The sequence below is a fragment of the Danio aesculapii genome, chromosome 19, assembly GCF_903798145.1.
Source record: "Danio aesculapii chromosome 19, fDanAes4.1, whole genome shotgun sequence".
Taxonomy (NCBI): domain Eukaryota; kingdom Metazoa; phylum Chordata; class Actinopteri; order Cypriniformes; family Danionidae; genus Danio; species Danio aesculapii.
In genome coordinates this window covers 25,793,242-25,810,135 of record NC_079453.1, presented here as the reverse complement: position 1 = coordinate 25,810,135, position 16,894 = coordinate 25,793,242, and the positions used below count along the sequence as shown (strand labels likewise).

At 35.6% G+C, this 16,894-nt stretch overlaps 1 protein-coding gene across 1 annotated transcript in view; it reads left to right on the top strand.

Annotated features, from left to right (window-relative positions):
* The first annotated feature begins 5,058 nt into the window (after positions 1-5,058).
* Positions 5,059-16,894, top strand: part of thbs3b (thrombospondin 3b) — a 31,236-nt gene continuing 19,400 nt past the window's right edge. Inside the window, exons 1-6 of the mRNA XM_056479297.1 lie at positions 5,059-5,491; positions 8,429-8,635; positions 11,325-11,578; positions 15,577-15,679; positions 16,260-16,286; positions 16,404-16,486. Of these exons, the coding sequence (XP_056335272.1) occupies positions 5,413-5,491; positions 8,429-8,635; positions 11,325-11,578; positions 15,577-15,679; positions 16,260-16,286; positions 16,404-16,486 (753 nt within the window). The 5' untranslated portion in view covers positions 5,059-5,412. The remainder of the gene's footprint in view (positions 5,492-8,428; positions 8,636-11,324; positions 11,579-15,576; positions 15,680-16,259; positions 16,287-16,403; positions 16,487-16,894) is intronic.

Here is a 16,894-nt window from a genome sequence, read left to right as displayed (position 1 = left end):
TCAGTCATGAGTTAAGAGTTTGGAAATCAATATTTGGTGGTGAACCCTAAAGTTCAATCACACACCGTGAATTTATTATGCTGACCAATTGTGATTTTTCTTATGTAAAAGAAAATCTATAATGTACAACATTTTAATTTAACATTGGGAATGTTTTCAGACTTTTATAGAATAAAACAAATATTAACATTATACTCTAACCCATACATAAAAAATCCAAAGAAGTAGAAATTTTTCAAGTGGCTTCATGTTTTTCCCATAGCTGAATATAAATACATCATCGTAGAAACAGACTGTTAACAGAAAACATGAAAGCCTGTCAACATTAACAGCTGCACTGTAGCATTTCACGACTTTTAGACTTTATATTTAACTCTAAATATTGCATTAATTTGGTGCAGTGACCTGATATGCCTTTCTGCAGACTAAACAGACTGTCAAGCTATTATCATTTTCAAGATAACTTGCAGAGTAAACTTGTCTTCTTATCCTAAACCAACCATCTAGGACCTCTTTGACCACTCAAGACCCGGAGTTTTGTAAATCAAACCGTTTTTAAGAGTTCTCCAGAGAATGAGAACTTTATTATTTCATGCCAAACATTGCAGTTAAACTGGAGTCTGTGGCCATTATACAACACTTTACCTTCCCAATCTCTCAGCGGAAACTTAAGGCACAGTGGAGTCATTAATTTAGTTGCTCATATGAGTTTAACCATTTCAAAATGTGCAACAGTGTAATCATGACAGAATTACACATTTACCCATTTGCTGGTCCTTAAATAATAATAATAATAATAATAATAATAACAAAAAAATCAATGTTAGTGTATTTTTCCTGTTTTTTTTTTCCATCTTAAAGGGTTAGTTCATACAAAATTGAAAATATTCTGTTAATTTATTTACCCTACCATTCAATTGTAACTTTTTAATAAAAAAGCCTTTTTAAATAGGATGTTAAGGGAAGTTTTATAAACTAATTTTGAGAGGAGCACGTGATATTATTGAGCACAACTGGCTACTCGTCTGTAATTAATAATAATCCAATCAGAGTGATCCAAGCTTACAATAAAGAGACTGTTTTTTCCCTACTGCCCTATCTTTGTTTTGGAAGAATCCCCCCTTCCACCCCATCTCCTCTTTTTCCTCCCTTTTCTAAGGGGAGCTCTCGAGACCTACCTGATCTCGGAGCCCCTTATTTGCTTATTGACCAGACAGGAGCCTTGGGCTCGATTATCTCCGAGCTCAGAGTTCTCTCCCTGGACAGCATGCCAAACCTGATATTAATGCCAAGCATACCTAAGTCGGAACTCTCGAAAGTAGATTTATAAATAAAACTGTGATCTAGAACACAATAGAATTAAATGGATAGTAAATTATACTTTGAGAGTAAAAAACACAAACAAAACAAAATGAATATACATTGAGGGTTCATTAAGTGAAATGATCAACTTTGTTATGAACTACACTGTAATAAATACCGTAAAACTTATGTAAATTTACAGTCCATAATATGGGTTTTTAAAAATTACCTTCCATACAGTGAGTATCACAGCTCTGTGAATGAAAACATCTAGCTGATGTTTAAATCTGAAAGTGCACCTTGTTTAAAAATATAGATTTTGTAATAAAAGATTAGACTCAGAGTTATTTAAATGATTCACTGTTCGTCTGGATATTTTGCCATGTTCGTCTGGATATTTTGCCTGTTCGTATCGACAGCAATGTGAAACAATACCAAATATGAAGTGCCGGATCCGGTAAAACGTGAACATGCCTTTCCCTTCAAACACTAGCAGAGTGCGGGTGTGTGTGGGATTGATCATGGCTGAAGATGAGTGGACATTAATGAGTAAACGTTCTGATGATTAATGCAATAATCTACCCTGCAATGAGGGATTTGTCGGCCGTTTGTTAAAGGAAGGATCAGAAAAGACTATTGGTGTATAGGACTGCCAGAGCTTGACAGGAACTTTACAACTTCTTTACTGATTTAAATGCGTTTGTGAGCTTGCGATCCTCTGCTGTTTGACGTTGCTATGGCCATCGTCAGCTGTTCCTACACACGTGAACGCAGTCAGCCAATCGCAACAGGGTCATCAGAACAATCAGAGCAGATAAGCATCGCCCTAAGGAGGGCTTTGGGAACAAATAAATGGCTGAACAAATCATATGGGAGTCATTGGGATAATTAGGTAAAAATAAATGCATATTATAGAACAATGAAAGGGTTTTTTGACCTTGTATGCATATCAGCCTGTTAGAGAGCCCTAAAACCAAAATAAGACCCTTTTATAGTGCATAATAGGGGCTCTTTAAAGTACATTTACTGTTTGACAAATTTTGTTTTCAGTCAGACTAAATTTACATGCTTACTGTAAATACATAATTACAATTGTGCTGTATTTTAACGCTACAATTGCAATTTTTTTACAGTGCGCTTATAAGTTTATAGACAACCAAAATTGTCAGTAAGTTACTGTAAATTTTACAGCAAATTGTAATTTAACTTATCGATGTGCAGATATGGTGCCAAGATGAAATGGTTGCATGTACTTTTATCTATGTTATTCATATATATTTTGATCTTCATATATATCTTGATCTTGGTAGATTTGTAATTATGCTGCCATTTAGCTTCAAGTTGAAAGAATTGAGTTGAAAATTGCTGCCATCCACTTCCCTTGGGTTTTGAGCTCTCTGTATGTAATGTGAGTGTTTCAAATGTCAGTACAAAGACTCAAGATTACTACTACTGTGTCAGGGTCAACCACGGTCAGCTCACAGTTTATTTTGTCAGTTACAAAGTTTGCCATATAGACTTGCTGTTATGAAACTGGTTGTGGCGTTGTTGCAGAGTTATAGACTAATATAATAGAAATAAGTGCCATGTGTTTTAAAGAAGAAGAATGGGAGGAAAAGGTTAAATATATTTTGCATCGTTGTTTGTTTGATTACAGTGGAATATGTTAGGAGCATCTGAGAAAGGTTCTAGCATAATTCATCTGAAAATGCTTAATAGAGGATAGTGATAAGGTTGATTAAAGTGTCTTTGCATCAAAACAGTAGGATTAAGCAATTGAGTAATAAATGTATAAAAGAAAAAAGGAATAGTGCTTAATTTGCATATGTAATTATTTTGGTTAAAAAGTATGTTTAGATAATAAGAAACCATTATAACATCATAATAACTGTAACATACATATAGTCCTAGAGCCTGTGAATTAACGGGCGTCAAATAAACATTTTAATGTAGGCCAGTGATATGCAAATAACTTACGGTTTACAGGGAAAATGGGTAGCTTACCTGAGGATGTTCATCAGCCAATTTCAATTTAAAAGGCAAGTTTCATCTAGCGGAAAATTTTACTGGAGGTCCTTGGTTGAGGATATAGACTGGAATAGAACCTGGCTTTTACCTGGGAAATACTGCATTTCTAACAAGGCAAAAGAAATACATTTTAAAATTTTACATTAAATTTATTTGGTGAATTCTAGTATTTCTAAATTTTTGGACATCGACAGCTCCTGTTCTTCTGCAAACAAGCAGAAATATCTCAGACTCAGACCAATATCCAAGCAATTTTGGTAACTTCTAAGTTCTCATATATTTGATTCTGCCAATCCTGTGAATTGCTTTAGTCAAAAAAAAAACATAATTTTTTTATTATAATAACCAAAGCCAGCAGTGGGTAGCACAACTGCCTCACAGCAAGAAGGTCGCTGGTTCGAGTCGGTGCCAATAGCCTAGTGGGTAGTGCGTCGACATAGAGCACCCAGGTGCTCGTGGCGACCCGGGTGCGATTTCCGGCTCGAGGTCCTTTGCCGATCCTTCCCCTCTCTCTGCTCCCCATGCTTTCCTGTCTGTAAATCTCCACTGTCCTGTCATTAAAGGTGAAAACCCCTAAAAAAAATAATAGTAAAAAAAAGAAGGTCGCTAGTTCGAGCCCCGGCAGGGTCAGTTGGCATTTCTGTGTGGAGTTTGCATGTTCTCCCTGTGTTCGCCTGGGTTTCCTCTGAGTGCTCCGGTTTCCCTCACAAGTTCAAAAACGTGGTAAAGGTAAATTGGGTGAGCCAAATTGTCCGTAGTGTAAGTGTGTGAATGAGTGTGTATGGATGTTTCCCAGTGATGGGTGGCAGCTGGAAGGGCATCCACTGCATAAAACGTGCTGGATAAGTTGGCGGTTTATTCCGCTATGGAGACCCCAGATTAATAAAGGGACTAAGCTGAAAAGAAGAAAGAAATAATAAGCCAAAAGATAAACCCCTGGAACACATAATATTTTTTTATCTTGATTGGCAAATTTTTCATTCACAAACAGAAATTAGCATATGATTACCCATTTTTGCTCATTTTAGAATAGAATTTAACTCCCTCCCAAAATCACTTCATCTCATTAAGATAAAAAAAAACTAAGACTCCTGAAATTTTATACAGCATTTAAAGAAGATCCACGATTAGGTGCTTAATTTTTAGTATCATTATTTTATTACTATTAATACTATAATTCTTATTATTTTCATTTTTTTCCCTTTCTGTCTATTGGTATGTTATTTGTATTTGTATTTGATTATATTTTTTCTTATGACTATGTATATCATTGACCTTTTTTAGGATATGTCTGTGATCCTTTGGACTTTGTTCGGATGTTCTTGTATTGTCAGTTCAATCGATTAAAAAATATTCATCAGCCAATCAAAATTAAGCATTCGGCAGTACAGTGGTATTGTTTTGCCTATAAACTTTTTTAAAGGCTAAGTATTAGATTTGTATTATAAGTATAAATCGTATATTTATAATTTTACTATCAATGTTTGAACCGCCTAAAAAGTAATTCGTATATTATTATATCTACAGGCAACAATCCCGTTGGTGGCTCTTTCTTTGACTCCACGTCTTGCATTAAAATAGTCTGATATACATATGCCTTTGTTAACGCATTTCTTAAGCCCAAGCTCAGAAGATCTATATTTAGTTGTCGGAAACCAAAACTTTGACAGATATTTTCTTTTGCACGGTGAAATTCAATCGTCAGACAGGAGCTCAGCGCGGTAAACTGAAGACGCAGCGGGAGAGACCCGCAATAAATAGTTGTAGGTTGATTGACAAGGCTCGTTATCTCTCCCCCTGCCGTCGCCTGCAGCTCAACTTCTGTTTCTCATTTGGGAAAGAAAGTGTTGCGCGCTGCAGAGTCTCGGTGGACCCGCAGACTCTCACCCGTGCAGACTCTTTGAACCCCGGGCCGCTCAGGTCACAGAGACGCCGAGAAAGCGGTCAGTGGGTGAACGTGATGTTATGAAGGTCGCCGATGCGTCGAGCTGTTCGTGTGTTTTACGACGGACAAAGAGGAACTTAACTGGATTACATTCGCTTTATTAAACTGTAGGCTTTTGTTGGACTCGGTTCAAGAGGATGGAGCTGAGGAAAATTGTGCCAAACCTGCTTGTTCTGTATGTTGCTGTCCACTTTTCTCAGTCGTCGGAAATTAAAGGTGAGTTTTTGTTTACATTTTAATCCACATTTTAAAATGTAATATAAAATAAATTTAGGAAACTAGTAGCTTAGTTTATTCTATTGGATTTATTCAGCTTTTAAAAAAAGTTTACTGTATAAATAACAAATGGTGCTAAATAAAATCAGTTCTCACATTCTTAACATAAAAGGGGTGTCACTGTTAAACTGTTCATGCCTTACTCTAAATTGTACTTTATTGTCTCATTTCATGCTCCCTCAGCGACCCTGTCTAACTGCTCAAAGACAATGCCTCCAAACAATGAGATATCAGGCAGTTATGTGAAAGCTGTACAAAGACTGGATGTCCGAAATGTACTTTTTACGGGTCATAAGTGACCCAATAAATTATTCCTTTGTGTTTGACTTGTTAGTTAAATACAAAATTTAAAGTTAATTTCTGCATTATTGCACATCCTGCTTTGGATAAAAGCATCCTCTACATTACCCAATGAAATTCTCTACATAATCCTGTCTTATGTTTTTTTTTTTGTTTTTTGTTTTTACAGATAATTTAATATAAAGATGCAAAATTAGAAATCACAGTGCTGTGGCTTAAAGGGTCCATTTGGTATGGTGGTCGAGAGTGCTCAAATGCACTGGAAGTTAAGCAAACACATGCAAATAAGAAAAACACACTAATTACGAAAACATCTTCATCAGTTTGACAACACACCCATAAGCAAATTCTCATAACACACAAATACAAAAATCAATGCAAATTATGCAGATCATAATGGAAGGATAAAACATACGTTGGATAAATTTTGACCTTGAATGGTTCATAAAAAATTTAAAACTGCTTTTATTCTAGCCGAAATAAAACAAGACTTTCTCCAGAAGAAAAAAAATTTATCAGACATACTGTGAAAATTTCCTTGTTCTGTTAAACATAATTTGGGAAATATTTAAAAACCAAAAAATTCAATGGGGTACATGTATGTAACCTCATGAAAACGGAAATGCTTGAAGTTTCTGCCAACCCGACTCACCATAACTTTTCAATCCAGATGGATGGAGCAACCATCACTGCATCCAAAATGGTAAAAAGCCTTGGAGTTACGATTGATGACCAACTGAACTTCTCTGACCACATTTCTAGAACTGCTCGATCTTGCAGATTCGCTCTCTACAACATTAGAAAGGTCTGACCCTTCCTATCTGAACATACTGCTCAACTCATTGTTCAAGCTCTTGTCCTCTCCAAACTGGACTATTGCAACTCTCTGCTAGCCGGGCTACCAGCTAGTTCTATCAAACCTCTTCAGCTGCTTCAGAACGCAGCAGCACGAGTGGTCTTTGATGAACCCAAAAGTGCACATGTCACTCCGCTACTCACCCGTTTGCACTGGCTGCCAGTTGCTGCCCGCATCAAATTCAAAGCTCTGATGTTTGCTTACAAAGTGACCTCTAGCTGTGCTCCTTCGTATCTGCTCTCACTTCTGCAGATATATGTGCCCTCCAGAAACTTGCGTTCTGTGAATGAACGTCGCCTCGTTGTTCCATCCCAAAGAGGGAAGAAATCACTTTCCCGAACTCTCACATTCAATCTGCCCAGTTGGTGGAATGAACTCCCTAACTACATCAGAACAGCAGAGTCACTTGCTGTCTTCAAGAAACGACTAAAAACGCAACTGTTTAGTCTCCACTTTCCTTCCTAATCTGCAACTGCCTCTCTGGCTATACCACTGTGCCCTCTCTCTCTCTCTCTCTCAAAAAAAAAAAAAAAAAAAAAAAAATTTCTACTAATGTTTTGCTCTTAGACTTTTACAAACCTGAAACTTGTCTATAGCGCTTGTTCACTGCTGCTCTTGTAGTTGTGTAAATTGCTTCCTTGTCCTCATTTGTAAGTCGCTTTGGATAAAAACGTCTGCTAAATGACTAAATGTAAATATATATATATATATATATATATATATATATATATATATATATATATATATATATAAAAGTTACTTTCATAAATAGTTTTAACATTGATGTTGTCAGAGCGGAGGTCAAGTCCTACAATGCAGATTTAAAGTAAAAATAAATGTAAAATATATATATATATAACCTTAATTCAAATATTTTTACTGTACTTCATAACATATTTTAGGACTAAGCAGTACCTTGAAATTGAAAACTAATTTTATTCTCCATTGTAAAAGCATTGAAATTGTTCTTTAATACCAACAGAAAATTTCCACCATATACACAACATCTATCATTAAAGAGATCTATTCTATTTATTCTCCCTAGGGGCAGTACGGTAGCTCAGTGGTTAGCAGTGTCCCCTCACAGCAAGAAGGCCGCTGGTTTGAGCTGGTCCAGTTGGCATTTTTGTGTGGAGTCTGCATGCATGTTCTCCCCGTGTTGGCGTAGGTTTCCTCAGGGTGCTCCGGTTTCCCCCACAGTCCAAAGACATGCACTATAGGTGAATTGAATAAACTAAATTGGCCATAGTGTATGAGTGTGTGTGTACGTGTGAATTAGTGTATATGGGTGTTTCCCAGTACTGCGCAAAACTTAAGCTGGAATAGTTGGCAGAATGCTCTCCCTCAACTGGTTGTTCACCTTTATGAGTTTCTTTCTTCTGTTAAAAACAAAGCGAGTCATTTTTGAAGAAAGCTTAAAACCTGTAACCATTGACTTCCATGGTAGAAAAAACAAATAGTATGGAACTTAATATTTACAGTTTTCAAAAAAAAAATTGTGGTTAACAGAAGAAAAAACTCACAAAGGTTTAAAACAAGTAAAGAGTGAGTAAATGACAACAGAATTTTCATTTTTGGGTAAAATATCCCTTTTAATGCACAAGCATGTAAATTTGTTCTTACCTTTGTTCTACCCTTGTTCTACCCATGTCAATGAAGGCAGATTATTAATGTGTATAAACTGTAAACTATCTAACCTTTAATACTCTCCTCTCTCTCAGTAATCAATGTGCTGGAGCTTCATGATGTGCGTCAGACAGCAGCAGCTATAGAGAATCTGTCTGGAGCTCTGCAGACAGTTGGAGATCTGTACATCACCTCCACCTTCATGCTGCCACCCAAACTCGGAGGCGTTTTATTCGGTCTCTATGATAAGCACAACAACAAGAAATACCTAGAGATTGCTGTTGTAGGCAAGATCAACAAATGTAAGTGTTCTTTCAGTCATCAAATATTATGACATGGGCGATATAAGAAACATTTCACATAACGAAAGAAGTCATCTCATATCCTGATAATGATATACTGTATAGCACTGTATAACACCTTTTCTGTAAATTCAATCAATTAATAGACCATAGTAAAGAACTATTTTTTTTTTACATTTAAAGTATATACTCAGAAATGTACTCATTCATATATGAGAAATATAAAATAAATATCAATAAAATATAAAACACTTTTCAAAAACTAATCATTGCAGGTCCAACATAAAAATAAAGAAATATCACTGAATAAAAACCAATTGCAACTTCCTCACGATGCTGTTTTTCATGTTTTTGTCCGCATCCCCATAATGGTTTGTAATATTGTGCTCATATAAATTATAAAAAAGTGTTACAGTAAATAATGTATTTTGTGACAGCATAAAACAAACAGAGCATAATATGAAATGATAGACTTTTTATTATGTCCATATGATAGACAGTGGGTACGGAAAATATTCAGACCCCCTTAGATATTTTCACTCTGTTATATTGCAGCCATTTGCTAATATCATTTAAGCAAAATTTTTTTTCTCATTATATACACACAGCACCCCATATTGACAGAAAAACACAGAATTGTTGACATTTTTGCATATTTATTAAAAAAGGAAACTGAAATATCACATGATCCCTATTCAGACCCTTTGCTCGCTCAGTGTTTAGTAGAAGCACCCTTTTGATCTAAAAAAGCTGTGTGTTTTTTTTGGAAAAGATACAAGTTTTGTACACCTGAATTTGCGGATCCTCTGCCATTCCTCCTTGCAGATCCTCTCCAGTTCTGTCAGGTTGGATGGTAAACGTTCCACGACCTGCGATGCTCAATTGGGTTTAAGTCAGGGCTCTGGCTGGGCCATTTAAGAACAGTCACAAAGCTGTTGTGAATCCACTCCTTCATTATTTTAGCTGTGTGCCAAGGGACATTGGCTACGTTTACATGGACATCAGTAATCGAATTATTTGCTTTAATCTAATTAAGAGATTAATAAGACTAAGGTGTTTACATGAGTTGCTTTTTAAATGTTACTTTCATGATCCCGTTTTACATGTTTTAACAAATAATTGGATTAACGTCATTGTGTCACCGCGCTATCCGCATTTCCTCTGGAGTTTCATGCAATTTTGGGTGTTTCGTTTTTAATTTGTTGACTTTAACTGCAGTTTGGCACTTTCACTTTAATTCACGAACATTTCATGCACGCCCTCCATGACAAACGAGATATTAAATGCAACCATGAACTGCTGGAAGTGTTGTTTTAATGGAAGTTCATACCGCATGCTGAATGGAAGACAAAAAAAATTTTTCACGATGCAGGTGTCTGTGGTCTGCACTGACTGGGTAGGTGCAAACAGACATGTGTGTGTGTGTGTGTGTATGTGTGTGGACTATCCTGTCGCAAAACGCAGCGAAAAGTCCTACATGACGGTAATAATTCGATTAAGGTGTTTGCACACCTGTACTGCACTTCAATAACGCGACTAAAATCGGCATTCTCCACACATCTTAATTCGATTCCTCTTTAGTTCGATTATGATCTTAATCGGATTAAAAATCGCTGTTTAAATGGTAGACTCTTAATCAGAGTGTAATCACATTAAAATCGAATTATTGGTGTCCATGTAAACGTAGTCATTGTCTTGTTGGAAGGTAAACCTTTGGCCCAGTCTGAGGTCCTGAGCACTCTGGAGAAGGTTTTTGTCCAGTATATCCCTGTACTTGGCCACATCTGTCTTTCACTCGATTGCAACGTCCTGTCCTTGCAGCTGAAAAACACCCCCACAACATGATGCTCCACAGTGCCTGGTTGTCTCCACACATACTGCCTGGAATTTAGGCCAAAAAGTTCTATCTTGCTCTCATCAGACCAGAGAATCTTCATTCTCAGCATTTTAGCAAACTCCAGGCTTTCATGTGTCAGGCCCTTTGGTGGAGGGCTGCATTGATGGTTGCCTTTCTACAACTTTCTCCCATCTCCCGACTGGATCTCAGCCACAGAGATCTTTGAGTTCTTCTTTAACTTTCTCACCAAGGCTCTTCTGCCCCGATTGCTCAGTTTGGCTGGACGGCCAGCTCTAGGAAGGGTTCTAGTCTTCCATTTAAGGATTACGGAGGCCAATGTGCTCTTGGGAACCTTAAATGCAGCAGATTTTCTCATTTGCTCTGACATTGTGAACTGTAAGGTCTCGTATAGACAGGTGTGTGGCTTTCTTAATCAAATCCAATCAGTATTATCAAACACAGTTGGACTCAAATGAAGGTGCAGAATCATCTTATGGATGATCAGAAGAAATGGACAGCACATGAGTTAAATATATGAGCGTCACAGCAAAGGGTCTGAATAGGGACCATGTGATATTTCAGTTTTTCTTTTTTTATTAAATTTGCAAAAATGTCAACAATTCTGTGTTTTTTTGTCAATATGGGGTGCTGTGTGTATATTAATTAGGAAAATAAGGAACTTCAATGATTTTTGCAAATGGTTGCAATATAACACAGAATTTCTGAATATCTTTTTGTACCCGCTGTATATCGTGATATTGCCATATCAGGCCTTGTGTTTCAGTATGTTCCCAGAAGCCTTAGGTTATGATTTCTGTCTCTGTAAAGATAAATTCTGCTTTTTCTCCTCAGTACTGGTGCGATACTTGCGTTCTGATGGCAAAGCTCATACTGTAAATTTACAAAACCCTGCTCTCGCTGAGGGACGCACGCAGTCACTTATACTCAGAATTGGTGGACTAAGACGGAGTCACATAAACCTTGAGCTCTATGTGAACTGCCGTTTAGTCGACTCTGCTCAGGGACTGCCTTCATTTGTGGGACTCCCATCAGAGGCAGAATCTGTGGATGTTCGCACCGGACAGAAGTCTTATGCCAGGATACAGGTGATTCTTTTAGGCCTAAATTCATTTTTTATAGTCATTGTGTGAATCCAAGCAACTGTATAGCAAAATTAATAGTGAAAGTTCATTCTGAAGGATAAAGGTTCTTGGAAACCATAAGAGTTTAGTCATCTTTAAATCCCAAATGAAGACAATTTTAATAAAAACTCAGAAATTTGATCATGTCTTTTGAAAGTTTACACAAACAAAACTTTGATGCCTAAAAAAGTTAAAAATTCTAGCATAAAATTAATTAATATAGATCAAGCAGTTTATTCCCAGTCCTCTGTAAAGAAATAATCACTTTATTTGATGAACAGATTTGATTTAAACTTATGGTTCACTTTACTCAACCATATTATAGATTTCATCAAATATGGTTTGCTCTTTTGCATCAAGCAGGGGTAATATTCCGAAAACTATGGGTAGCCAACTAAAGTCGTAAGTTTAGTCGTTACAAAGTTCAATGATTTCCCAAAAAAACGTCGTTCCAATGAACATTCACAAACTGCATCACAAACTTGTATGCTTGCGACTACTCCACTAGAGCTGTAGTTAGAAACAGTTCCTGGTTGTGTTCTATTACCAGTTATCCCCCCTTTGCCCTATTCATTTAAAACATTCTAACATTTAAACTTGGAATAATTTTTTTTTTTAAGCATCAAAGTCATCTCTCTTAGGTGTAATTTGCTTTTAAAGTATTTTTACAGTTCAGTTTTAGCAATCTTCGTGTCTACAATTGCATTCCCTTCGCAGTGCACTTTGAAAACATTGATGTCATTTTGAACACAGACGTGGCTCATGACGAAAGCTATAGGTGACCTATTATTTAAAAGCGGAATTTATGTTATGTCTCCAAAGCTTGTGAAGACAAAAAACATAGGATACGTTAATGCTTTTAATTTGTAGTAGGTTATTTATTAAGTATCTGTACTGTTTATGACATGGGCCTTAAATCATTTCTGCAGTGGTTTGCATGTGTCAAATTGTAAAAGTAGACTTAAAAATAAATAAATAAATAATATCATCATCATCATCATCATTAATATTATTATTGATATTTCTATTAAAGTTGGATTTTTTTTCATTTCCTAATAAATATTTGTAAAGGAAACATGGGCTCTATGTGTGCCATTTACATATATTTCAATTAATATGGAAAACGAGTGATTGTTTTTATCAAGACTAATATTGAATTTTTTTTTAAATGCATGTGTGTGTAAAACAATATAATTTAACAAATAAATTATGGGATTCTTCTCTAAAAAAGTTGTTAACATCCTGTTTAGAGCATCATTATGGGCATTTTAAGTTATATCTAATGTGATTCAAACGATGAATCTGCGACAGAGAAACTATGGGTTTTGGGAAACACTTGTCACTACATCTTTCTTTTCCCAAATGATGCATTATACTATGATAGTTTAGCCGCTAGATACATTGTTGTTTAGGAAACGCACCCCAGCACAATTGTGCTTTTGTTTACCATAATTAATGTGCTCTATGTATTTCTTGTTCTATATGTTTGAAAAAATTTTTATAAAGTAACTGGGATTCTTCAGAAGTCGGATTGAAACACTCCAATAATAACTTTTACAATTCAGTGTCAGCTCAAGTTAAGGAAACATATACATATAGCGAAACTCTAACAGAATGAGAAAACATCTTCAATTTCACAAAAAACACACATACATGCAAATAGAGAGTGTGCTACAACTAGTGCAGATCACAGTAGAAATGTGTCGTGGAACTGCAAAAACTGATGAACCCACATGTTTCCTGTTTAGGGTCAGATTTTTTTGGTTTATTATAACATCCTGGTCATGTGGTTCCTTGTTGTTTCTATACTTTTAGCCCTAATAATATGATAAATTGCACAATTAAGGTTAATTAAAATGTTATTTAAATACAATGTTAGCAAGCGTTACTCTTAGAACAACTGTAAGAACAAGCATGTTGTACATTTTCATAAGGAAACATACGAACATTAAGAACATCAAAGTAAACAAAAAACTCAACAGTAGCAGCCAGGGGTGCATTTCCGAAATGACGTAACTTGCAGCTGAACTATCATTGTACGATGCACCGTTTGGGAAAAAACGATGTAGTGACGAGTGTTTCCCAAAACCCATAGTTTCTCTTTCGCAGATCCATCATTTGAACCACGTTAGTTATAACGTAAAACGCCCACAATGATGCTCTAAGTGGGGTGGTAACAACTTCTTTAGAGAAGAATCCCTTACTTTTTTGTGGAAAATAGTAATGTTTTACACACACATGTATTAAAACAAATCCAGTATTAGTTTTGGTAAAAACATCCACTCATTTTCCATATTAATTGAACTATATGTATGGCACATATAGAGACAATATTTCCTTTACAAATATTATTGAGAACATCAGATATTCTATTCTAAATTAACATAAATTCACTTACAAAAGCTAACACGTATTCTAATCTTATATATAAACCATATAAATAAATAAATAATGAGGCTATTTATTAAGAAATGAAATGTAATATTTATTAGGAATTGTTTTTAATCCTACTTTAATAATGATGATGATGATGATTATTAAGTATTGTTTATTTATTTTTATATTTTGTTCTAACCAACAGGCCCATGTCATAAACAGTACAGATACTTAATAAATAACCTACTACAAATTAAAAGCATTAACGTATGCTATGTTTTTTGTTTTCACAAGCTTTGGCGACGTAACATAATTTCCGCTTTTTAAATAATAGGTCACCTATAGCTTTCGCCTTGAGCCACGTCTGTGTTCAAAATGACATCAATATTTTCAAAGTGCACTGCGAAGGGAGCGCAATTGAAAACATGTAGATCCCTAAAACTGAACTGTAAGAATACTTTGAAAGCAAATTACACCTAAGAGAGATGACTTTAATACTTTTTAAAAATATATATATATATTCCAAGTTTAAATATTAGAATGTTCTAAATGAATACGGCATAGGGGGATAACTGGGAATAGAACACAGCCAGGAACTGTTTCTAACTGTTTCTAACTACAGCTCCAGCTTCCAAACACCAGCTCCGATGGTGTTCAGAAACGCACCCCAGGTTAGTCCATTTTTGGGGTCCCCGATATTGTTTTATTATGGTCTGCACTATTTGCAACATGTTGTATTTGCATGTGTTGTGAGAATTTGTGTGTGCTTCTGATGTGATATTGATAAAGATATTTTCCCAGATTGTAAGTGCTTTTACAAGTGGTTTCTTAACTTGTTTGAGCTCTCTTGGTAATGAATTTGGTTGCATGGACTTTCAATGTATAGACAAAAAATGATAAAATGATGTTAAAGATGAACAAAAGTAATTACATCAAAGTAGATGGTAACACTTTAGTTTAGGTCACAACTCACGGTATTAAACCATTAGCTAACACTACTAATAAACTACTAATTATCTGTTTATTAATAGTTAGTAAGATAGAAGTTGGGTTTAGGTTTTGGGTAGGATTAGGGATGCAGAATAAGATCATACTTTATAACTACTAATGAACAGTTAATATCTTATTGTGTGAATTGCGACCTGAACTAAAGGGTTACCTTCACCAAAAATGTAACACTTACTTACCATTCATTCGGTTGCAAGTTGTTCCAAACCTTAATGAATTTATTTCATCTGCTGAGCTCAAAAGATAAGAAAAGTGTAAATAAAAATACTATGGAAGGCAATGTCATATGTGATCTGTTTTGAATTACTACCCCACAACTACCCAAAAGGTCTTCACAACCACATCACCACCACCCATTAAACTCTCATATTGCAGTGAGTTTATTATGTATATCTAATTAGCACTGCCTTCAGTATACAAAGCTATGAAAGAATAATACAGAATGTGTTCAATAGAGTCTTGAAAAAATAATAAAGAAATAGACATACTATATATGTCTATATATAGGTCAAAGGAATAAAGATAGACATACTCATCAGAAGTACTGTGAATGTCTCATATTGATGTCTATATTTCAGGGTTTAGTGGAATCTGTTAAACTGGCTCTTGGAGGCTCCCTGGCTACTGCTGGTCTCCTCATTGACTGTCCATTTCAAGGAGATTCAGCTATAAACAACGCAGGTAGGGACGGTCCCTACAGCATCAGCGAATGATGTCCTTTGAGTAGCCTACTGAATGTTCAATATATCACAATATGCTATGCTGGATAATGTGTCCAACAAGCACTTGTCTCATTTGGTCATTTTGAGTGTAACAAATAAACAATGAATAATATAAAGTGCCATATTTATTTGTCTGGAGTTCAAATTTTGAATAAAAATATGCATAAAATAAATATACTTCCTTTGCACTGCAGTATGCTCATTACAAAACTAAAAACTAAAAAATGTCACCACATACTACAATGTGTTTTAAAGATGTACATAGTGCAGAGTATCCCATAATACGAAATATTAATTCCTACCACTGTCATATGATCATACTGCCCTCTTGTGGCAATGCAAAAATAATGCCCACATATTTAGAATATACACGGAATGTTAAATGGACAGTCAAGGAATTGAAATTGTTAATAAAAGCTGCTGTGTCAAACTTTATGTACAGAATCTTGATCAAATGTATCACATTTCCACAAAAATATAAGCTGCACCACCGTTTAACGTTGATATATTGATTATATGTAATTATTGTTTCTTTACAGTGGTCAGTGACATTAATGCCATTCTTGGTAAGTATCAAAAATAATGTATGTTTGTACTATAGAACATGCCATCACATAAACACTTGATGTATATTCAAAGTTGTTATATCTTCATGCTGTGATGACTTTCTTGATAATGGCCAGGTGATCACACCAAAGCTCTGATTGGACAGCTGATCATCTTTAACCAGATCATGGGAGAGCTGAGAGAGGATATCAGAGAACAGGTTAGAGAAATACAGGAAAAGCTGCTTGCTCAAATTACTTGTTTAAAATAATATGAAACAACACTGTTCTTGACCAATAATTTTCATTACCTTCTGTACGCATAAATTTGTAAAATATAAAATAATTTAAAACGGCAGCACGGTGTTAGCACTGTCGACTCACAGCAAGAATGTTACTGGTTTGAGTCCCGGTTGGACCAGTTGGCATTTCTGTGTTGAGTTTGCATGTTCTCCTCGTGTTTGCGCAGGTTTCCTCCGGGTGCTCCAGTTTCCCCCACAATCCAAAGACATGCGCAATAGGTGAATTGGGTAAACAAAATTGGCCGTAGTGTTTGAGTATGTGTGAATGTGAGCGTGTATGGGTGTTTCCCAGTACTGGGTTGCAGCTGGAAGGGCATCCACTGCGTA